A 19701-nucleotide genomic window follows, 5' to 3' on the forward strand; every position below is an offset into this window, starting at 1 on the left:
AATGTGAGACTTTGTCATGGTTGAGTCTTCGACTTGTTTTCCCAAATTCTTAGAAATATGATAATTCTTTTTAGAACTATATACATTTATATTATTCTGGTGCACCTTTTTATGATTAAAATAAAAAAAAACAAAACATTAGAAATATAAATGTGTGGAATAAAAAATACCTTCATAAATGATAAAAATGTTTTCAATATCCAGTTAGGGAGCTCTAAAATTTATACCAACTCCAAAGTTGATTTAGAGATTGAACCTTCTAATTATCCTTATGGATTAGAAGAATCCTAACTGCATCATCATTATAATTATAATTATGGATGCCTAATCATGGTTTCTCATCCTACATCTTCAATAAAGACAATCAAAAGCAAAAGGAACAATGCACATGCAATCATGTGCGTATGGATCACTTTCATGATGATCACATTATAAGCATAAAAATTATAATCATATTATTATTATATAAAAATTTAATATCAAAAATTAAAATATAATAATCATAGATCGAAGATTAGATGTATGTACCTTTCAATACTATTGATGTGTGTACCTTTTCTCATCTGAGAACGCATTTTGTAATTCAATCCGTAAAAAACAACAACACATAATTGTAAGATGAACTAGACTCTCATTCTTCTTTTTTTCTATCTTTCACCGGATCACTATAAACGATGAAATAGAGACTAAAAGGAGATGAGAATAAATCTATAATCTTGTATCTTATTATGTTATCACACATATATATAACTCCTATAGAGTCAAACCTATTTACATACGAGAGCAGACGGTCTAGGATAAGTAATTAGAAGAATCCCTTTTTTCAACGTCGCTACTAAAGAATCCTATCATAAGTAAATTTTCTTTTTATTTGTTGATTATCATAATAAGAATCTAATTAGATTTACAATATATCTTACTCACATAATCTATTATTCTTTTAATTAGTAAGATATAAAAAAATAAAATTAAAATAAATAAAATTAGAGTTTATTTAAAAATAATTTTACTTAATTGGATTCTAAAATTTTTTAAAAGTATTTTATAGATGGTCATGAATTTTTAAAATAAGTCAATAAGTCTAATAAATACAATAATATTTTATTAGGTCCGACAATAACTATAGTGGTTAGATGTCTGTCATACTTCCTATACTATAATATTATTAGTATATTATAATATAGTCACCTCCTATAATTTATCTTATCAAAATAGTATTAATATCATATTTAACGACAATATGCAGATACATAAATATAAACAAGAGGAGGAGGATAATAGAGGAAGAAACTTCACGTGCAAATCTCTCTTGCAGTTTTCTGGGTAGAAAAGTTGGTTGAAACACATAGGATCACTGAATCATTGGATTTTAGTTCTTGTTGCTAGACATGGCATGTTGCAAGAAATTAGTTTGGGACAAACCAATTGGTCCTTACAAATTTTGAGATAGTATTTCCATCCAAGAAACTTTTGTTAATTATTTAGTTTGAGATAAAAAGATACAACAATGCCTAAAATATAACTAACAGTTTCATAATCATAATAATTTTTCAAAGGATGTTAGCGGTTAACCGACCAAGATTAACCACAATAGCCTATTTGCAAGTTTTTAGATTTTGTAAAGGTCTCTATGATGAACTTAAATTTAGATTTGGGAGCCATATATACACAATTTAACCCTTTTTAGGGTAATTGGGACATAATTACAATGATTATATTTAAGCTAAACAAGAAAAGTAGAGGAATGTAACATAGTCTAGTCAATGCATAAATGTCAGACAAGTGGAAAATGATAGTGGTTTTTAGCAAAACATCAATTGATAAAATCAGAGCATGTTGAGTAATTATATGCATTCGATGCTCAAATTATGTCCTATATAGACTGTGATAATAATGAGTGGCACAAAGGCCACATCCATCATCATCAGCTCCACCAGTTGCAGACAGAAGCATGAATGAGAAGTATTAGCTCATGAAAGTGACCGCATGGACCATTTGATAGCACCACAGTTGGAGGAACTCAACTTCACAAGTATGATTGCCAGCTGCATCTCCGGATGACATGCTTGGCGACAGACAAACGATTAACAGTGGATCAATAAAAAAAGAGAAACCATGGTGAGTGCTGAATGGAGTTTGCTGGAGTTTATGTACATGCAAAGAAGCTTTTTGAATGAGATCAATGTTCTTGCACAGTCTGAAGTCCAGCACAATCATATTTAACACCAAAAGAGATTTTGGAGAAACTTTAGCATCCCTTTACAATTAATTGAATGAGCAGCTGGTTCAAAACATAGTTGCAGACACCATACAAGATTTGCTGAGCTACAGGAAACCGGGCTGCTCCTTGTTCATGGGTTGCCTATCGATCTACAACACCAATAACAATAACAACAAACCATGATTTCCCAATTATTTGGGGTCAGTTACATATGATTTTTTTACTACCATTGAGAATATCCTTAGTTAAAAGGTTTGCCTATCAATCTAAGACATAAATCCTACACTGAACAATTACTGTTGAAGGAAGACTGAGAAGAAGCCACTTGAGAAGGTTTACGTCAGTAGTGTAGCTCCATTTTGTGCTTCTTTCCGGCTGCGGAAGGGCTGATCACTCCATCAATATAGCAAAATGGCTCCTCTTTGTTTGGTTTTTCCTTCTTGGATGTCCTTAGAAGCAGCCCTTCACAAGCTCTAGGAGGTACTCCATCATAGGCTTTGCAAACGTAATGCTCGAAATTCTCATAATCCTAAAAGAGTAAAAAAAATAAATTAAAACACAATGAGAGAATAGTCTCCTTTCTTAAAAATATAATTTTACAATACTAATGTAAATTATACTTTTTCTTTTGAGAATGTTAACAGTTTATAGCTGACAGGGACTGTAATGGACAAAAATTCCCACTTCAAGATGCCACATGTGACGCAGATTTACCACTCGGCAATACCACCATGGTACTTAAGCAATACCTATGATCCTTTCTTATTCCTAACATTTGTAGTAAGGTCTTAGATAAGTGTGATATAAAATATTGATATGCACTATTGCATGTATAATTTATAAACTAAATGTTAGGTAAGTATGCAATTAGAACATACATAAGCAATTTAAGAATTTAAAACTTAAAACTTCAGTTTTCATATTGCCTTTGTACAGCATCCTTTTTTTTTATTTACTTTGAGACACTGAAGAAGCGTTCTATGTGAAAAAGAAACCAAAATTAATGTTCTCTAACTTCAAACAACAACAGTAAAGTACTCTCTTCAAGAGCCAGTAGCACTGCAAGCAACAACCAATCTCCAGCATTCCAAGGCTGAAGTTGTAAAGAAGTTGAGAAGATAACTTGAAATTTTCTGTTACAGGTAAGAAAACTGCACTCTATTCCTATCCTTATCAAAATAAATGGTGTTTTTATTTGTGAATTTGCAGCACATGTCATATTTTTATGTGTATTAATGTTAGCATACTAACCTCATAGAGTGGCTGTCCGTTAACTACCAACCAAGGCACGTAAATGTGAGGGGGCTGAAGTGCATCTGTCTTTGCTTTATATTGTAGTTCAAGCTGCAAGAAACTCCAAGCATATCAAACTACTTAATAGTAACGGTGCACATAGTATCAGCCTCATCAATCTGTCATATGATAGTAATTGTGGTAAGCCACTAGAACTAAGATGCATTTATCATAAATCACCTGTTGAGCCATAATAGTGAAGTTAAACTTAACATGGTTAATAATTTTACAGCTAATCTATGCAAAAATAGTTTGTAATTCCTCAAGGAATGCATTTTCACATGATCAATTTTCTAGCTCTGGAAGCACAAAGGATGTCCATATGAGGTTAAAGAGCCAAAGACAAGTGTGCACTTTTTTTAATGAGAGAATACATGTCTAACCAATGGGAAAATTCACACGCTCAAACTCACAAGTAGTTTTACCCAAAACCAATCTTCTATGCTTCATAGCTAAATGGACAATGCATATATGGTCTATGAAAATGTCTAGTTCTTTGAGGCATTAATTTCTTCTAGCTCGTAGTCCTGAAGGTATTGATACCTCTTAAAGTTAAAGAGACAGATACTGAGAGATCATGATAACCACAACCTTGTCAAAAATTTGAGAACAAGAGAAATGACAAGAAAAAAAAACTGTATCATCCATAACAATTTGTTAGAATGGTAGTCCTGTTTTTTGTGTATATTTGTCTAAATATGACCAGTTCACATGTGAGTACTTATTTTTAAATTTTTAACATTTTTTAAGCAGGACTGATTGTGAATAGTTGCCGTGCTTTTTGAGAAACAACACTAACGAGAAACATGATGCAAACCGACCTCATCCCCATATCCACTGTTATAGCAATCAATGACAGGTTTTGAACCAAAGCCAGTCTGTTGGAAACAAGCTTCCCAGTTGGTGTATTGACCTTCTTCAACCAAGTGCTCGATACAGTAAATGAATCTAAAATGTTGTTGCTGCATTACAAATTTCTGAAAGTTAGTAAAAATGATGAATAATACCAAAACACAGTTCTCTATATGAATGACAAAGTATAATCTAAATGCACAGAATAAAGTTCAGGGATAAATCATAGCCATAAGTAGGAAATAACCATCATTTTCTGTACCAAGCCTATCATAGTTCGTATAGCAAATCATGGAGCTTAAATACTATGTTAGCCTACTCTATTTTTCTTGTGAAGTTTTCTGTATGAAATTACCCATACATTTCATATGCTGCTATAAATTTTTTTTTACAGAGGATAAGTGACGAAGATGGGATTCAAGCCCAAGACCTTGTGATATACTGTCAAAGTTTTTATCAGCCAAGTTAGCTAACACCTCTATACCTTAAACATTGGTCTGGTAGTGATGTATCAAATCCTCTTATTAGAGGTCAAGGATTCAAAACCTCATCCGACATATATTTAATTAATTGGTGAAGTAGCTGTATGTAAGAGTTAGCTTACTACGTATTAATTAATCGATGAAACTCTTGACAGCTTTGTGCTGCTGTTTGAAGTACAAAAATTTTGCCACTGTGGACTCATTTAAAATTGTTAGTTCTTATGAATGGTTGTAATTATTTCCCTAGGCACATTAAAGTATAATGAACCGATGAAAACAAAGGAATATGACTGCGTTTGAGAAAAAAAAAACATTGACATATGCTTTATCATAAGAAAATTATATAACATGCTAGCAATTGTATATACTTTACCACAATGGGCCAAGAACTTATAGCACATGCTTCAACAGTGTTCAATAGGCACTCATACTGGCCATGCTGCAAGACGGGAAAAAGAGAATTAAGGCCACGGAAAGAGAAATCATAAATTTCAGAACACAAAAAATCAACAGTGTTCGAGGAAAAAATGAGGTCAAGAATTGTAGGATCATGTTATTTAGTCACTGATTGTGGGGGAGGCGGCGGGGGGGGGGGGGGAAGAGGGGAGGAGGGGAATACGGTCAAGAAAACAAGCTCAGGCTAAGAAGTGGACGCAAGGCTCCACATTTCCTCCACTGCAGCGGACACCATACCTTGTCTTCCAGAGGACCAATAAAGGCAATTGCTGCAGTACTGATACCATTAATTGAGCGGCATTTACTCCAATTTATTGCAGTCGATATAGCAGCTAATTCTTAGAGATAACCGTCAAACCGATTCGCACCGAACAGGAAAACTAAGCAAGAGGTGGGGAGAGCAGGACCTGGCAGGAGATGGAGCCGTTGGGGTCGAGCATGGCGTTGCCGAAGGGGATGAAATCGAGGTCGACGATGGAGATCAGTCCGTTGCTGAAGATCTTGGGGAGGTGGTTCACGATGAAGCTGGAGCAGAAGGGGCACAGCGCCTCGTAGTACAAGGACAGCGAGACCTTCCGACCGGAAACAACAACGGGCGTGGAGAAGACATGGCAGAGGAGGATGAGGAGGAGGAGGCCGAGGCGGCGGAACGAAGCCATTGGGAGAAGGATAAGAGGATCTCACTTGCGCGTGAAGTGGCTGTCGGCGGCAACGGTATCCCAAGCTTCTCTTTACGTGAGAGTTTGGACCATCGATGGGGTTTTCTTCTTCTTTCCTTCCTTTCTTTTGTCTTCTTCATTAGCATTCTCTCTCTCTCTCTCTCTCTCTCTCTCTCTCTCTCTCTCGCTTTCTTTGGGTATACGGAGAACTGAGTTAGGTATAAAGGTGGGCCCCATGATAATTTATTAATCTAGAAATCAATTTTTTTGGATAATTTATTAGAAAGAAAAACTTTTTTTATCCTTCAATAAAAAAAATAAAAAAAATAAAACTCAAGTCTATATCTGAACTAGTTTTAAAAATTATATTTAGATTCTTATATTTATAAAAATAATTTAACTTCGTTGCTATAACAAATCTTTCTTTCTTAATTTTTTAATCCTATAAATTATTTTTTAATTTTTATAAAAAATCTTATTATTTTATTTTTTATAAAAAAAATCTCTTCTAAAAATATACATATCAAAATACTAAAATAACTAATTACAAAATATAATATATATAATTAACTGATTTAATTCATATTTTTACATGTAAGATTTCAAACCTAATTTTTTTAAAAAAAAATATTAGATAATTTTTTCTTAAGAAAATTAAATATATTTTATTAGATAAATTTTTCAAAGCTCACCTAAATCATTTACTCTTTATAAAAATATATTTTTTTTTTTTCAAAACTTACCTTCACCACCAATCAAACTTACCTTCACCACTAATCAAACTTACCTAAACCATTTGGTGCATTTTTTTATTATTTTATCGTATTCCAATCAAACTCAGAATATACACCGGACTTGAGATTCTTTTTTTGTGCATGTAAGTAAACATCACTTAAAAAACGCCATTGAAAAAGAATGAAGTGCAGGTTGAGGTAATCTGGCAATTAACCGTTACATATAGTTGAATCAATCACATGTAATAATAGATCAATCAGCTGATACAAGTGAGGAAGAAATGCAAGTAGGTTTCATCAGAAAATAAGAAATTACTTTAGCAGGCAGTCATGTTCATCTGGAACCACAAACTACCAGGAAAGTGTAATTGGGTTATTGCTGGCTACTCGAGGATCAAGACCTGACCAACAAAATCTGGTTTCACCTCTAGCTGATGTTACAAACTAGACAGCCTCTCTTCTTTCTGTAAGAGCAGAAGCTTGTGAGAACCGGAAGTCGGATTTTGATCTGTTGAGAATCTTTTGGAGAAGTACTAAATGACAAAATCCTCCTTTACCTGGGAACTCTTAGGTTCCAACAATGTCTTGCAGAATCACAATTCATTCTTCTTGTTTTTGATGCATGGATTGTGGTCTTTCTTCGGGAAAAATCTACCAAATAAATTTGACAACTTGCTAGTGAATGAACAAGGTTTTTGTGGGCAATTGGCTTCTGGCATTTTCAACTTCATGTTGCAAACCGAATTGAAATCATGCTTCAGATGGGGATTGACAATTCTTTCCTGCAAGTAAGTCATATATCATCTACATACAAAGATAAAGGAGGGTGGTTGCAGAAAGCATTGCTAAATTTGAATTCTCAGGCGTACCTTGAAAACCTCAAACTGACAAAAATCTCTTTGGCCACAACCCTGGACAACACAAGTTGACACAATATCAAAATTAAACCTTTGCAACCATCAACCAAGAAGTAGAGAAATAGATAAAATAAGATGTATAGTTGTTTGGCTGTTCTTTTCTCCACAGGTTTAACTTGTATAGTAATTGTTAATAACACATGATGCAGTATCATGAAGATGGAATATACCACAGTTGTACACAAATAACAAGTTCAGAAATCCAATATTGGCCATGAAATGTACAAAGCTAGGAGTAGAGGTTTGTTTTAAAAATAAATTAAACCAAATTTATGTCGCTTAATGTCATCCGAAAAATGAACTGGAATGTCTTAAAACCAAGTTCGTTGGTGTTACGTCGGAAGAAAACAAACTTGCCCATCCCCACCACCAAAAGAGTAGATGGCATGCATTACAATATAGAAGTGATAAAGAAGAACCAAAATTACAAATTACCAACATACATAATTAGGCACCACTATTGATCTCGGAAAAATGGAATCTAGATCATGCTGTCTTTCGTATGATATGGTAGATAGTAGATACTATGCTAACTCACCGGCATCGGAATTGGGATTTCATTGTGCAGCACATGCACAAAATACTTGTTCCTTTGAACTCCAGAGGATAATCTGTCATTAGAAGTATTGCCTGGACACTGGTATAAGACCAACATGTTATTGCCAGCAAAAGGTGCTACACTGCTGCCCCTCCAATTTCTCCTCTGGGGTGGCTTTGGAGGAAGGCTCAATGGTTGCTCCCGTTGAATTTGTTCAAATTCTACAAATCAAGCAGGCGTACAAGTATTGGTATGCAACAAGAGAACTTACACAATAAAGAAGTCCAAATTAAATTCAAACAGAAAATCACCAGGTCCTTCAAGAAAAAGTCCAAGCAAACAGGTGAAAGGAACGACCGTTTCAGCATGTGCAAAACGAAGCCTTGCTTTCTCGGAAGTTCCACTGGCAAGGTTTCCTGGAATTTCAACAATAAGACCAACTGGTTAATCGAAATGTTTGATTTATGAATAAGTTTATTATAAACTAGCAAACATATAGGAAACCGGACTGAACTATAGTATCCTATTTTGGCTTGGCTTCTAGATGGAATGGTTTAGTTTGGTTTGGTATGGAAAAATATGCAACTAATGGTAACTTTAACACTCATGGATTTCATTTGCTTTTTTATGATTCCCTACTTGAGTGTCAATAATTACTGGTGCTAGGTAGACAAGCTTTCGAATATATTGATATATTGGTATAGGAGTATGGCAGGAAGTTCAAATTACCTTCTTCAGCAGAAATTGCTTGCTCCATTGAGTGGACAACATCTTGGAGTAATGGTACTCCCATGCGGTAATTAACCGATTCACCATAACCCTTTAGCACAAATACCTCTATGTCATCTGTCCACTCAAGTAAAGAAACCTGACCATGTAAAGAAGTGTAAGTACCTGAAATTACTCATAGTACGAATAAAAATAAAACTATTCAAATGATACATATACATATGCACATATAGCAATAGCTGAGCTTATTGTGCTTCCAAGCAGCCAAGCAGCTTGTGTAATGAACTTTTGTAAAAAATGATAGAGCTATATGATCTTCAGCAAAAGCAACAATTATTCTTCAGAAACCAAATGGGGTTTCACCATTCTCATGGACTGCAGATGACTTGTATAAAACTCTGCTCAAGTATCCCATGGGATTCAAGAGTTATCCTTTATATTCTATAATTGATCTTTATTATACAAAAAATATTTATAAGAATAATCAGATATATATTCTCTCCCAGAACATCATACCGGCAATTCTAGGTTGTCTTTGCTCTATCCTACCCAACCTTCCTGTATCTCCAACTCCACACAATGCTACTGCAACTAGTCCCTTTTCTTAAATCCACTACAAGATTCAACAACTATATAATTATCCCAGTGCACTCTATCTTCCAAACACAGCATTATATTTGTCTGAATCCATGTATAGAAGTATTGTTTTACAATATACCAAACTTCAGCCCCTGCCCACCATAACTGAGGACCCCATGCTCCCCTCATATTGAACCACCAACTCATAACTTACAGAAAGTGGTTGGCAATCCACATAAGGATTTACAACATGACCTTGATCTGTAAATAATTTGAAACCATCAACAGTACTAAATATGCAATGATGACACACTTGTCAAATACGTACCTCGGAAGGATTAAAAAGGCCACAAGCTTGATTTGTAATGTCCAGTAAAGATGCTTCCTGCATATCACAGAAAACTCTAACCAACATAGGGAAAAAAAAGAGGCCAGCTGACCACATAGTAGACACACAACTTACCTGCTTACATAGAAACCAGAGGGTTGAAATATCCTGCCTTGTAAAATTTAGGTGGTATCGACTAGATAATGAAGATGCAATTTGATCAAAAAGAGGTTCTTTCATCTTTTCAACATCGGGCTCTTTACTTGTTCTAAATTCCTGAAAAGTGATCATAACATGAGTAAACTATCCCTCAAATCCTGTATGAAGGAGCTCAACATAAGGAATCCGCTAAAATGAATTTTTTTTAGTCACCACATGTAAAACAACTGGTATAACAATATAATTTTAAAAAAAATTGGTAATAATACATGCTAGTATATATTGTCCATGGTTTTACTTCAATTAATGTTTCCCAATCCAGTAATATCTACATCATTTTCATGTAGATGAGTTCTGAATCATCAAATTCTAGAAATGTACAATGAGCACAAGAGACATGCTCGCTTAATGAGAAAAAACACCTCTCTCATAAACCAAAATATGCATACACAGACAAGCAAAATACATTCATGCGCTCAATAGCACTAGCATGCATCCACATAGAAGCATTATATATGCATACAGATATATTTTTGCCGGTAAAAACTAACGCTAAATTTGCAACAGACACATAGATGTAGATTAAAAAGAAAAGAAAACAAAAGGTAAGCAAGCATAGGCAAGTTATTTGAACTTATGGTGGCACTAGCTAGCGGCACAGAACCAAAATATTCTTCAATGCCACAACTCCGAGCTTAACTAATTCATGTGTTGGCTATAAGAAAAAAGGTTAGGAATTAGGATAACAATTATTCTACCTTGTATGTTTCACAAGTATCAAAGAACCGCAGATGTATGTCACTAGCACGACTTTCACTAATCACAGAAAAAGACCGATGCTGTCCAGGTCCAAGGCTGCCTTTCCCAGCAAATATTCCCATGCCAAATGCCACAGCACTAGCTGATGCTCGAGGGACCTATATCACCAGCGGAAAAAAAAGAGTACCAATATAATATTATTCATATGTAATATAAACTAAATTATCTGAAACTACTCTTACGCAATTCATCACATGTATATTTTTGGTATGTATGAGCCAATTTCTCTGGAAGGTGGAAAGTAACTTGGTTCATTGAAAAGACTGGTACAAGTGTAGATAAATTATCTAATGTAAAGTTGACAGGATAACAAATATTAACGGAACAACCTAATGTGTAATTATTGAACATACTTTTTTTACAATCCTGAGCCAAAGCAGCAAGATTTACAAGATCTTAAACTAATAGCACATCTCTAAGTTTAAAAAGAATCAATTAAATACAAGCACAGAATTCTAAATTCTCCGTTACTCCCAGGTTTAGCAGTGCTATTACCCTTTCTGCATATGTATCTATATATGAGAGGATGTGTTTGTTTAGATGCATTTACAAGAGTTGCATGCTAAAGAAAACCATCAAACTGTCGTTGCCCCATGTGACTCACTCAGCAATCATTCAACTACTATCCGATGCATGTACCGCATGTTAGGAAGTATTACCATGCAAACGTTCAAACGGGTTCCCATATCATCATGATGGAAAAAGTTTTCACAGTGGCAATAAGAATACTTCGAGTTTTGTTGACTAAATGAAGGAAAACACAGATATAGATATATGATTAACCAACCCCTGAAGAGGATTTATTAGTTTAAAGAACGTACTAGGAGAAGCCAATTATTGCTTGATGTCTCAAATGGCAATGACACACCATAACCAGGAATTAATGCAAAATTGAGTACTCATGATCCAACTTTAAAGTAAGCTTTGTATGCTATCATCAGAGGCGAATCACATAAGACTATACAATTATAGAGTGGACAAACCTATATCAGGTTGCTGATTAAAAGTGAACATCGAAATATATTAAAAGTCACCTGTGTTGCCATTATTCGGAATGTATCAGGGTGATATTCTTCATCAAACAGTTGCGGAAACCTTTCCCTCACACGGGTTCCAAGTTTGTAAAGCTCTTCCTCCCCTTTGACGATTAGCTCCCCACCTCTCTCTCTACCTTTCCATGGTGACTGCCAACCCCATAACCAGGCTGGAATTTTCTGCAGAGAGTCCTTTCCTGCTTTTTGCTTAGCATCATCGAGAAGTAAATCTAAACGAATTGCCAAACGATCCAACTCTTTTATGCGTTTCTTGGTTGGGGCACGTGTGCCGTGCCTTGCCTGTTAATCACACATTTTAAACATAAGTTCCAGTTGCAACTGCAAATAAGTTTCAAATTCAACAGTCAATATACTGTAAAGCAATGTAGGTTGACATTCTTTCTGTGACATAAGTAGCCAAACAGTCATTGACGTAATAAAACTTGCCACTGTGGACCTTATCACCTAATCCTATTAGCAATCCTGATAAGTGCATCTCAAAGAATAGCAAAAAAGATACTTGCCACTGTTTATTCAGGTCAAGTTAAATGTAACAATAAACCAACTTGCTCATCATATTTACCACAAGATTTAAGTGAATTGGTCTGCATCCATCATGTATGGCAGAAGGAGAAAAGGAACCATCGTACGTCTCTGTTGCAACATCGTATCTGCAATTAGTGGGATGTAAATTAGCATTCTACAAAGATTAACACCACTGCCCAGACTACTCCAAATTTCCATTAAAACAACCATCATCAGAAAAATCTAGGTGTTATAAGTTATAACAATGTTTAACGGGATTCTAATTTTCTTCGTTTAGTATTTCGGGAGGGGAATTCTATGATCTCAAAACACAGCTTGGTAATTGATGTTCTAATCTACTATGAACTTCTACTGATTGATTTTTCTGCACAACAAACGATTATACAATACATCAGACCATGATTAGGAAATCTACAGTTATAAAACCAAATAATCCTTCTACAGGTAACAAATTTACCTATGGAAAAAAAGATTTGAGGGGGGAAAAAAGAGGAAAATAATGGCTTAGATCACTACCGGAGAGAGAGAGACAGAAGAGGGGAAGGGGCAGAGATGGCACCTGGTGACGGTCGAGAGGTGTCGGCGGACGTCGAAAGCCTCGTCGGCGGGTGAGGAGAGAGGGAGATGAGAGGAAGAGAGGAGAAGGGTGAGAAGAAGGGTGGGGAAAGCGATCGCCATTAAACCTACAAGGAAGAAGAAAAGGAGGGCAATCCAGAGGTGCCTCAAAGCGACGATCCGATCTCCGTGTCGCGCAATGAACTGGAAGGAGCCGCAGGTGCCATCAAGGTTAGAATGAACGGGTAGGATTTGAAGGTGCCAAAAAATAAAAGGATAATTCTATTGGATCCTTAGAATTTTTAATATTGTAAGATATCCCTATGCAAACACACCTAAAATGTCCTCCTCCTTTTTTTTTCTTCTTCCTTTAATTATAAGCGACGAGCAAAATCAACAATATTTATGAACATAAATATCATCATCATCTTTTACATCTAATCATGAGGAGCAACGTCAAACAATAAAATGACGAGAAGCGATGATACAATAAAATAACAAGAAGCGATGATATAGACGCTAAGGTTTCGATTGATGAAAAAAGAGATCGTGAGAATACGAATATGTTTGATTCTTGAGAGACTATAAATAATAAAAAATTATAATGATAAAAAATTTTATTATTTAAAATTTTATTTTAAAAATTCTTAATATTCCTATGATTTACCTATATAGATGTATGAAAATGTCCTCGTTATCTTCCTTTTTTTTCTTCTTCTAATTGCAAGCGATGAGTTGCATCGTATTAAACGAACGTAAATAAATTTATTTTAGTGATGAGCGATATCAGACAATGGAGTGACGAGGAGCGATGTCAGCCCAACTAGATTTCGACGAACGAGATTATGAGAATAAGAGTTAAGATCAGTAATTAAGATGTTATAAATAATATAACTATGTTTTATTATTTTTATAGAGGTTATTAGTAGTAATAGATTGTCAATAGTAAAATGAGAAAAATAAGCATTATCAATGAGAAGCATTATCAATGAGAAAAATTATGTTTGATTCTTAAGAGACTATAAATAATAAAAAATTATAATGATAAAAAATTTTATTATTTAAAATTTTATTTTAAAAATTCTTAATATTCCTATGATATACCTATATAGATGTATGAAAATGTCCTCGTTATCTTCCTTTTTTTTCTTCTTCTAATTGCAAGCGATGAGTTGCATCGTATTAAACGAACGTAAATAAATTTATTTTAGTGATGAGCGATATCAGACAATGGAGTGACGAGGAGCGATGTCAGCCCAACTAGATTTCGACGAACGAGATTATGAGAATAAGAGTTAAGATCAGTAATTAAGATGTTATAAATAATATAACTATGTTTTATTATTTTTATAGAGGTTATTAGTAGTAATAGATTGTCAATAGTAAAATGAGAAAAATAAGCATTATCAATGAGAAGGAGGTGCTACGGACATTGGAATAAACACAAAGGAAGTAGACGGCAAGGCCTAGTCGACACTGACTACAACAGAGAAGGGGCGAAGCCGAGAACGCTGCCGTCATCTCTCGGTGCTTATGGAAGGAGATGTAACAGATGTCGCTGTTGCGGTCGCAGACCAAAGAGGCCAGCGTGCACTCGACGGTGCACTGGCAAGTCTTAGTAGGAAGAACTCTCTCTGCTTGCTTGCAGCAGCTCCTCCCATTTCACTACCTTGTTGCTTACAGTGCATAGAGCAATAGAGAAATGGATGTGATCTCTCTACCTGAACTCTAAAACCAGTAGCTCCTCTTCCACACAAGCTCTCATTCATCATCAGTCTTCGTCTAGAGTCGAAGACATGAATGATAATTATAATTGAACTCATGTCCTTGACAATATCCAGATCAACTTTGCAATGACAATAAGCCTTATTCAATCTATTTGAGATCAGCTCAGGAGATCCTTATTCACAATGCTAGGAACAACATTAATGCAATGAACATCACAGATCTCAAAATAAATGATCATTAATTGCTTGGAGAAAAGGAAAATAGATTTCAAACTAGGAATGTAGATCCTTCATATTGCCATCAATCTTTTTCCCTTGAATGCTTCTTTCATTTCTGGTTGATAAAATTTTCAACTGGAAGTTACATTGCTGATTAATCCATTATATGTATACAAGATAATGATATTAAGCTGCATCTCACACTGGCACTATCAATTGTATTTTTGGAATCACAAATCATAGCATGAGCTACCTTTAACATATTCATTAAGAAGCTAAAGATATGGTCATAAACGACATTTGCTGCTATCAACAATTACAACCTTAAATCCAGATAGCACGGCCAATGCCCTGAGGCAAAGGTTACATGCATGCATGCATGGGTTCAGAGAGGGAGGGAGGGAGAGAGAGAGAGAGAGAGACAACGAGGTGATGTCTCATCATCATCTCCCTGTGAGAATACAACTCTTATTGATCAGCCCATGTAAATAGAGTACCCAAAAAAACACACTTCTACGGACTTCACCAGGATCAGGAAAGAGGTTTCATAGCTTCGATAATGCAATGTCCATCGCATCCACGAAGAAATCTGCAGCCACCAAGGCAAGGCATTCATATTGTACAAGTGATTGCAAGTGGAAGCAATTGAGATACCCAAAAAAGGCTAGCACTAAAATCTATACCTGAATCTTCTTTGGAGAAGCAGAGAGGAGGTGTTATTCTAAAAACATTGCCATAGAAGCCACCCTTTCCAACTAACACACCCAAGTCTGTTTTAGAGAAAGAAAACTTCATCAGATAACCAATTATCGAACAATAGGGAAAGAATCAATCAAACTGTTACAAACTGCAATTGCTAAAAGAGACTGAGAGAACCAAATAGTGAATTGATGCCATAATGCAGACGTCATGTTGGGTCGAGACATCCCTGTATCTCAATAACTGGAAGTTCCGACTATTTTATGAAGATCATTTCCGCAAAGTGATATTTTTTTAGCATAATTAAAGGTTTCATGGACTTGCACAGCTCGAAGCACTTACCTTTCATTGTCTCCATAACATGCAAGATTTCAGTTTTGGCTGGAGTCTTTTGTTGACGGTCAGTGACCAACTCAACTCCTAGCATCAGACCTCTTCCCCTTACATCGCCAATGACTAAGATATTCAAAACATGAAATATGTCAGGTGAATATTATTGGTAAGTAAAACTAAAGGCATACAGAAATGAAAATCATTTGAATGACAGTAAATCAACCTGCTACAATTATAGATGTGTTTAGATATTCACCACAGTATGATATCCACAAAGAGATCTCTCTATGTTTCAGTATAACATGTTAGTGCTGAGGAGCACACGTTAAAAGATGATATAAATGGTTGCATATCTGCTGGAGGATGGTATATATGATGCACATGACGGAAGGAATTGAGTCTCAACGTCTAAAGAGTTGAACATACTGTAGCAATCACGCTAAAAAAGGCCTATGTTCTCTTTGCGATATAAGAACAATGGAATAAGGGAAGAAGGAAATGAACACACATAGGATGGTTCCTCCCCTCTTACTCGACCTATATCTGCACAAAAGATATGCAGCTTGTTCCCATCTGTATTCTCGTCTTTTCTTATCCTCTCAATCAGTCATACATTTTTCATTTTTGCTTCTGTATATGCTAATAACATGTATAGCAAGTATCTTAAAGCACAAAGGTGATCAATCACTATAAAGAACCAAATAAAACTGGATCATGAAATCATGATATATGTTTTAGTGAACTCACTTTCATGCTTTTCTTTGAGTGCCATTAGTCCATCTTTCAAGTACGATCCCACGACTAATGCATTTTCTTGAAGCTTTTCTTTCTCGAGAACTTTGAGGACAGCATGACCACCAGCTGTGCAGACAGGATTACCACCAAAGGTATTAAAGTAGCTTCGGCGAGTCAAGACTTGGGCAATCTCTGGAGTTGTAACCACAGCACCGATAGGTATCCCATTTCCAATGCCCTGGAAAAAGTGAAGTCAGTATCAGTTGATTTGAAGAGAACCATAACAGATATAAATATGGTATACATAAATTTATATTTTAGTTCTGTTCTTGAGTAACTAAGCACGAATTGCAAAGTATGCCTCCAACCAAGTTAGCGCCTTATGATCTCAAAGATGATCTGGAAACTTGCCAGTCATCATGCACAAGGTGCTATTTCCTTCTGCTGATTTCATCAGAGGAAAACAAGTTCCCCATAAGTCAGTTTTAGATTTCTATATGATCAAGATATGTACATAAGTATTAACCTTGGCCATAGTTACTATGTCCGGTACCACACCATGCGCTTCAAAACCCCAGAAATGACTCCCTGTACGTGCAAATCCTGCCTGGACCTCATCAGCTATGCAGAGCCCTCCAGCTTTCTTTATGCTATTATATACAGAAGGCAAGTAACCGGGTGCCAATTCCAATATCCCACCTACTCCCTGTCAACCAAGAAAGAATTTTAATCCATCAATTGTTGATCTTAATACAACAAAGATGAATGATAACAACAGTTGAAAGAGTAAACAACCTATGTATCAGAAAGGCATATAAGACACAACAAGTATTTAACAAATGGCGATCTCAATTGAGTTATTGCAAAAATAAATGAGATCCATTGAAATTGCATACTTGAATCGCTTCCGAAATGAAACCTGCAACTCGCCCAGAAGTTCCAAAGTCTATGATTTCTTGAACATCCTTTGCATATTTTTCTCCATCCGAACCAAAAACTCCTCTGTATTGATCTGGGTTCAGTGCATGGTGTACTCCACTCTAGTAAAAACATATGAGAATTAATACCATATCAAGCCACTTGCAGTAATATATTAATATTATGATATTTATCAAGTACTTCATCACTAGCATATTATTCACACGAAAATGTTTTGAATTTCAAATTTCTAATGGTTCTTCAAGCCATATACATATACATATACATATATACATATACACATACACATACATATACATATACACATATATACATATACATACACACACACACACAATTTACTGGTTTCATTTAATTACAAATTTCTGATAACACATGAAAACACATAATGGTGATCACAGAATTTCACTGAACAACCTCTTGTGCGACAATTGTAATACTAGTAAGGAAGTTCAGCATATTGAGATTGTTTATTATGGTAACCAAGTAAGGATCAACATTTGTTGGCATAGCAATGAAGAATTTCATCATGAACACTGTGATGCCGATATGGGCATAATCCTCCAACATCATATGTACCTGGATAACGTTGAATTTCCAGTTACATTGAGCAGTTGCACCCATTGTCCCAGCTGCATTTCCATGGTATGCATTCCTGAGTGATATGATATCATGGCAACCGGTATAAAGCCGAGCAATCATTAATGCCAGCTCATTTGCTTCAGTACCAGAGTTTGTGAAAAACACAACCTGTAAAATGTATCATTTAATTAAATGAAACTAGCGTCTAGAAATAACAATCAAGAAAAAGATCATTTGTACCTTAAGATCCCCAGGCAACTTTGAAGCTAATGCCTCAGCAAAATCCGCAATCGCATGGTTTAGATATAAAACAGTAGAATGTTGCAGCCGCTTCATCTGATTAATTATGGCTTCAATAACTTCAGGGTGGCAGTGTCCACAGCAAACGGTAGCAATACCACCGAATGCATCAAGATAGCGGCGCCCATCCTCGTCAAACAAGTACTGCATCTTCCCGTCAACAATGTTCAACTGTCGGAATATAAATTTTGCTTCAATACATCGATTACATGTGAATACATCAATTAAAGTTCATTTCTAGCCTTTCTTATGAATAAGTTAGGTACATGACAACGGAATCATTAATTAACTGTAAAAGCAAGTAAGTTAGGTTAGTGCTTTGCGGGATCTTCTTCAAATCAATCTGGGCAATTAGAATATTCCCTGATGAAATCCTATGTCATTCCGAAGACAATCAGCAAGGTTCGTCTACATCCAAAGGAACCGGAAATTAAGATCTATAAAAACCGAATCGAAGTTTACCAAAACAGAGAGATCTTACTTGCCGAAAGTAAAATTACCACTTTAGAGCCCAGATCAAATACTTCCAAAAAAATAATTCCAGTTCTACTCGATAAATTCGTAAAAGCAACACAAAAAAATCGTCTTTTTTAATGAAAGTAACATCAAGATCGGATATTGTCTCTGCTTTCCGTCGGTGTTATAAAGAGAGAGAGAGAGAGAGAGAGAGAGAGAGAGAGAGAGAGAGAGAGGACGGCAAACGCACGGGCTTCTTGTAGAAGCAGAACATGGAAGGGCTGAGGAACTCCGACCGCTTCCGGAGGATCTCCGCCGCCGAGGGCCCGTCGTACGGCGGCGGTGTGTAGTCGAAAGACGGCATATTGGGGAGTCCAGCAGCGGCGGCAGCATTCTCGCCGGCCACTGCAGCCGCCGATCCGGAGAACCCCCTCTTCGGGGTCAGAGAGGAAGAAAGCCTTCGGAGGAGAAGCCCTTTCATGGCTCCCGAAGAGGAACACCAGCCTTTTGGAAACACGGACGACGAGTTCTCGACGCTTCCTTCCCGAAACGGACCTCGCGGCAGATCACTCCTCTCTCTCTCTCTCTCTCTCTCTCGGTAACAGCGGAGTTGGCGTTTAAATAGACGACGACGCCGAACGATCTGACCATTTTGCCCTTTTCCTCTGATAGGCTCTTTCCGATCTCCTAATCTTAGTTGGACCGGCCTCTCCGGTCCGGCGAGAACTATTCGAACCGGCAGATCAATCGATTGGACCGCACAATAATTTTTCCCAAAAATCACTAATAATAAAAAAATATAAGCGTTAA

General features: G+C 36.0%; 3 protein-coding genes across 3 annotated transcripts; all 3 read right to left on the reverse strand.

Annotated features, from left to right (window-relative positions):
* Nucleotides 1-2427: 2427 nt before the first annotated feature.
* Nucleotides 2428-6084, reverse strand: LOC135612244 (gamma-interferon-responsive lysosomal thiol protein-like). The gene is made up of 5 exons (XM_065108298.1): nucleotides 5712-6084; nucleotides 5222-5287; nucleotides 4336-4476; nucleotides 3473-3565; nucleotides 2428-2750 (listed from the first exon to the last, which is right to left on the reverse strand). Exons 1-5 carry the CDS (start codon nucleotides 5961-5963, stop codon nucleotides 2562-2564), a joined length of 741 nt encoding a protein of 246 aa, XP_064964370.1. The 5' UTR covers nucleotides 5964-6084; the 3' UTR covers nucleotides 2428-2561.
* Nucleotides 6085-6868: 784 nt separating this feature from the next.
* Nucleotides 6869-13117, reverse strand: LOC135612245 (uncharacterized). Its single transcript, XM_065108299.1, has 12 exons — nucleotides 12906-13117; nucleotides 12384-12471; nucleotides 11801-12100; nucleotides 10706-10864; nucleotides 9924-10064; nucleotides 9789-9845; nucleotides 8882-9020; nucleotides 8464-8568; nucleotides 8153-8373; nucleotides 7567-7608; nucleotides 7255-7479; nucleotides 6869-7161 (listed from the first exon to the last, which is right to left on the reverse strand). The coding sequence occupies exons 1-11, from the start codon at nucleotides 13022-13024 to the stop codon at nucleotides 7291-7293; spliced, it is 1560 nt and encodes a 519-aa protein (XP_064964371.1). The 5' UTR covers nucleotides 13025-13117; the 3' UTR covers nucleotides 6869-7161; nucleotides 7255-7290.
* A 1970-nt stretch (nucleotides 13118-15087) lies between these two features.
* Nucleotides 15088-19482, reverse strand: LOC103984267 (alanine--glyoxylate aminotransferase 2 homolog 3, mitochondrial). The gene is made up of 9 exons (XM_009401729.3): nucleotides 19142-19482; nucleotides 18376-18606; nucleotides 18133-18303; nucleotides 17511-17654; nucleotides 17141-17320; nucleotides 16627-16852; nucleotides 15889-16002; nucleotides 15531-15617; nucleotides 15088-15436 (listed from the first exon to the last, which is right to left on the reverse strand). The coding sequence occupies exons 1-9, from the start codon at nucleotides 19370-19372 to the stop codon at nucleotides 15393-15395; spliced, it is 1428 nt and encodes a 475-aa protein (XP_009400004.2). The 5' UTR covers nucleotides 19373-19482; the 3' UTR covers nucleotides 15088-15392.
* Between the last annotated feature and the right edge of the window lie 219 nt (nucleotides 19483-19701).

Source organism: Musa acuminata, chromosome BXJ2-5, assembly GCF_036884655.1.
Source record: "Musa acuminata AAA Group cultivar baxijiao chromosome BXJ2-5, Cavendish_Baxijiao_AAA, whole genome shotgun sequence".
Taxonomy (NCBI): domain Eukaryota; kingdom Viridiplantae; phylum Streptophyta; class Magnoliopsida; order Zingiberales; family Musaceae; genus Musa; species Musa acuminata.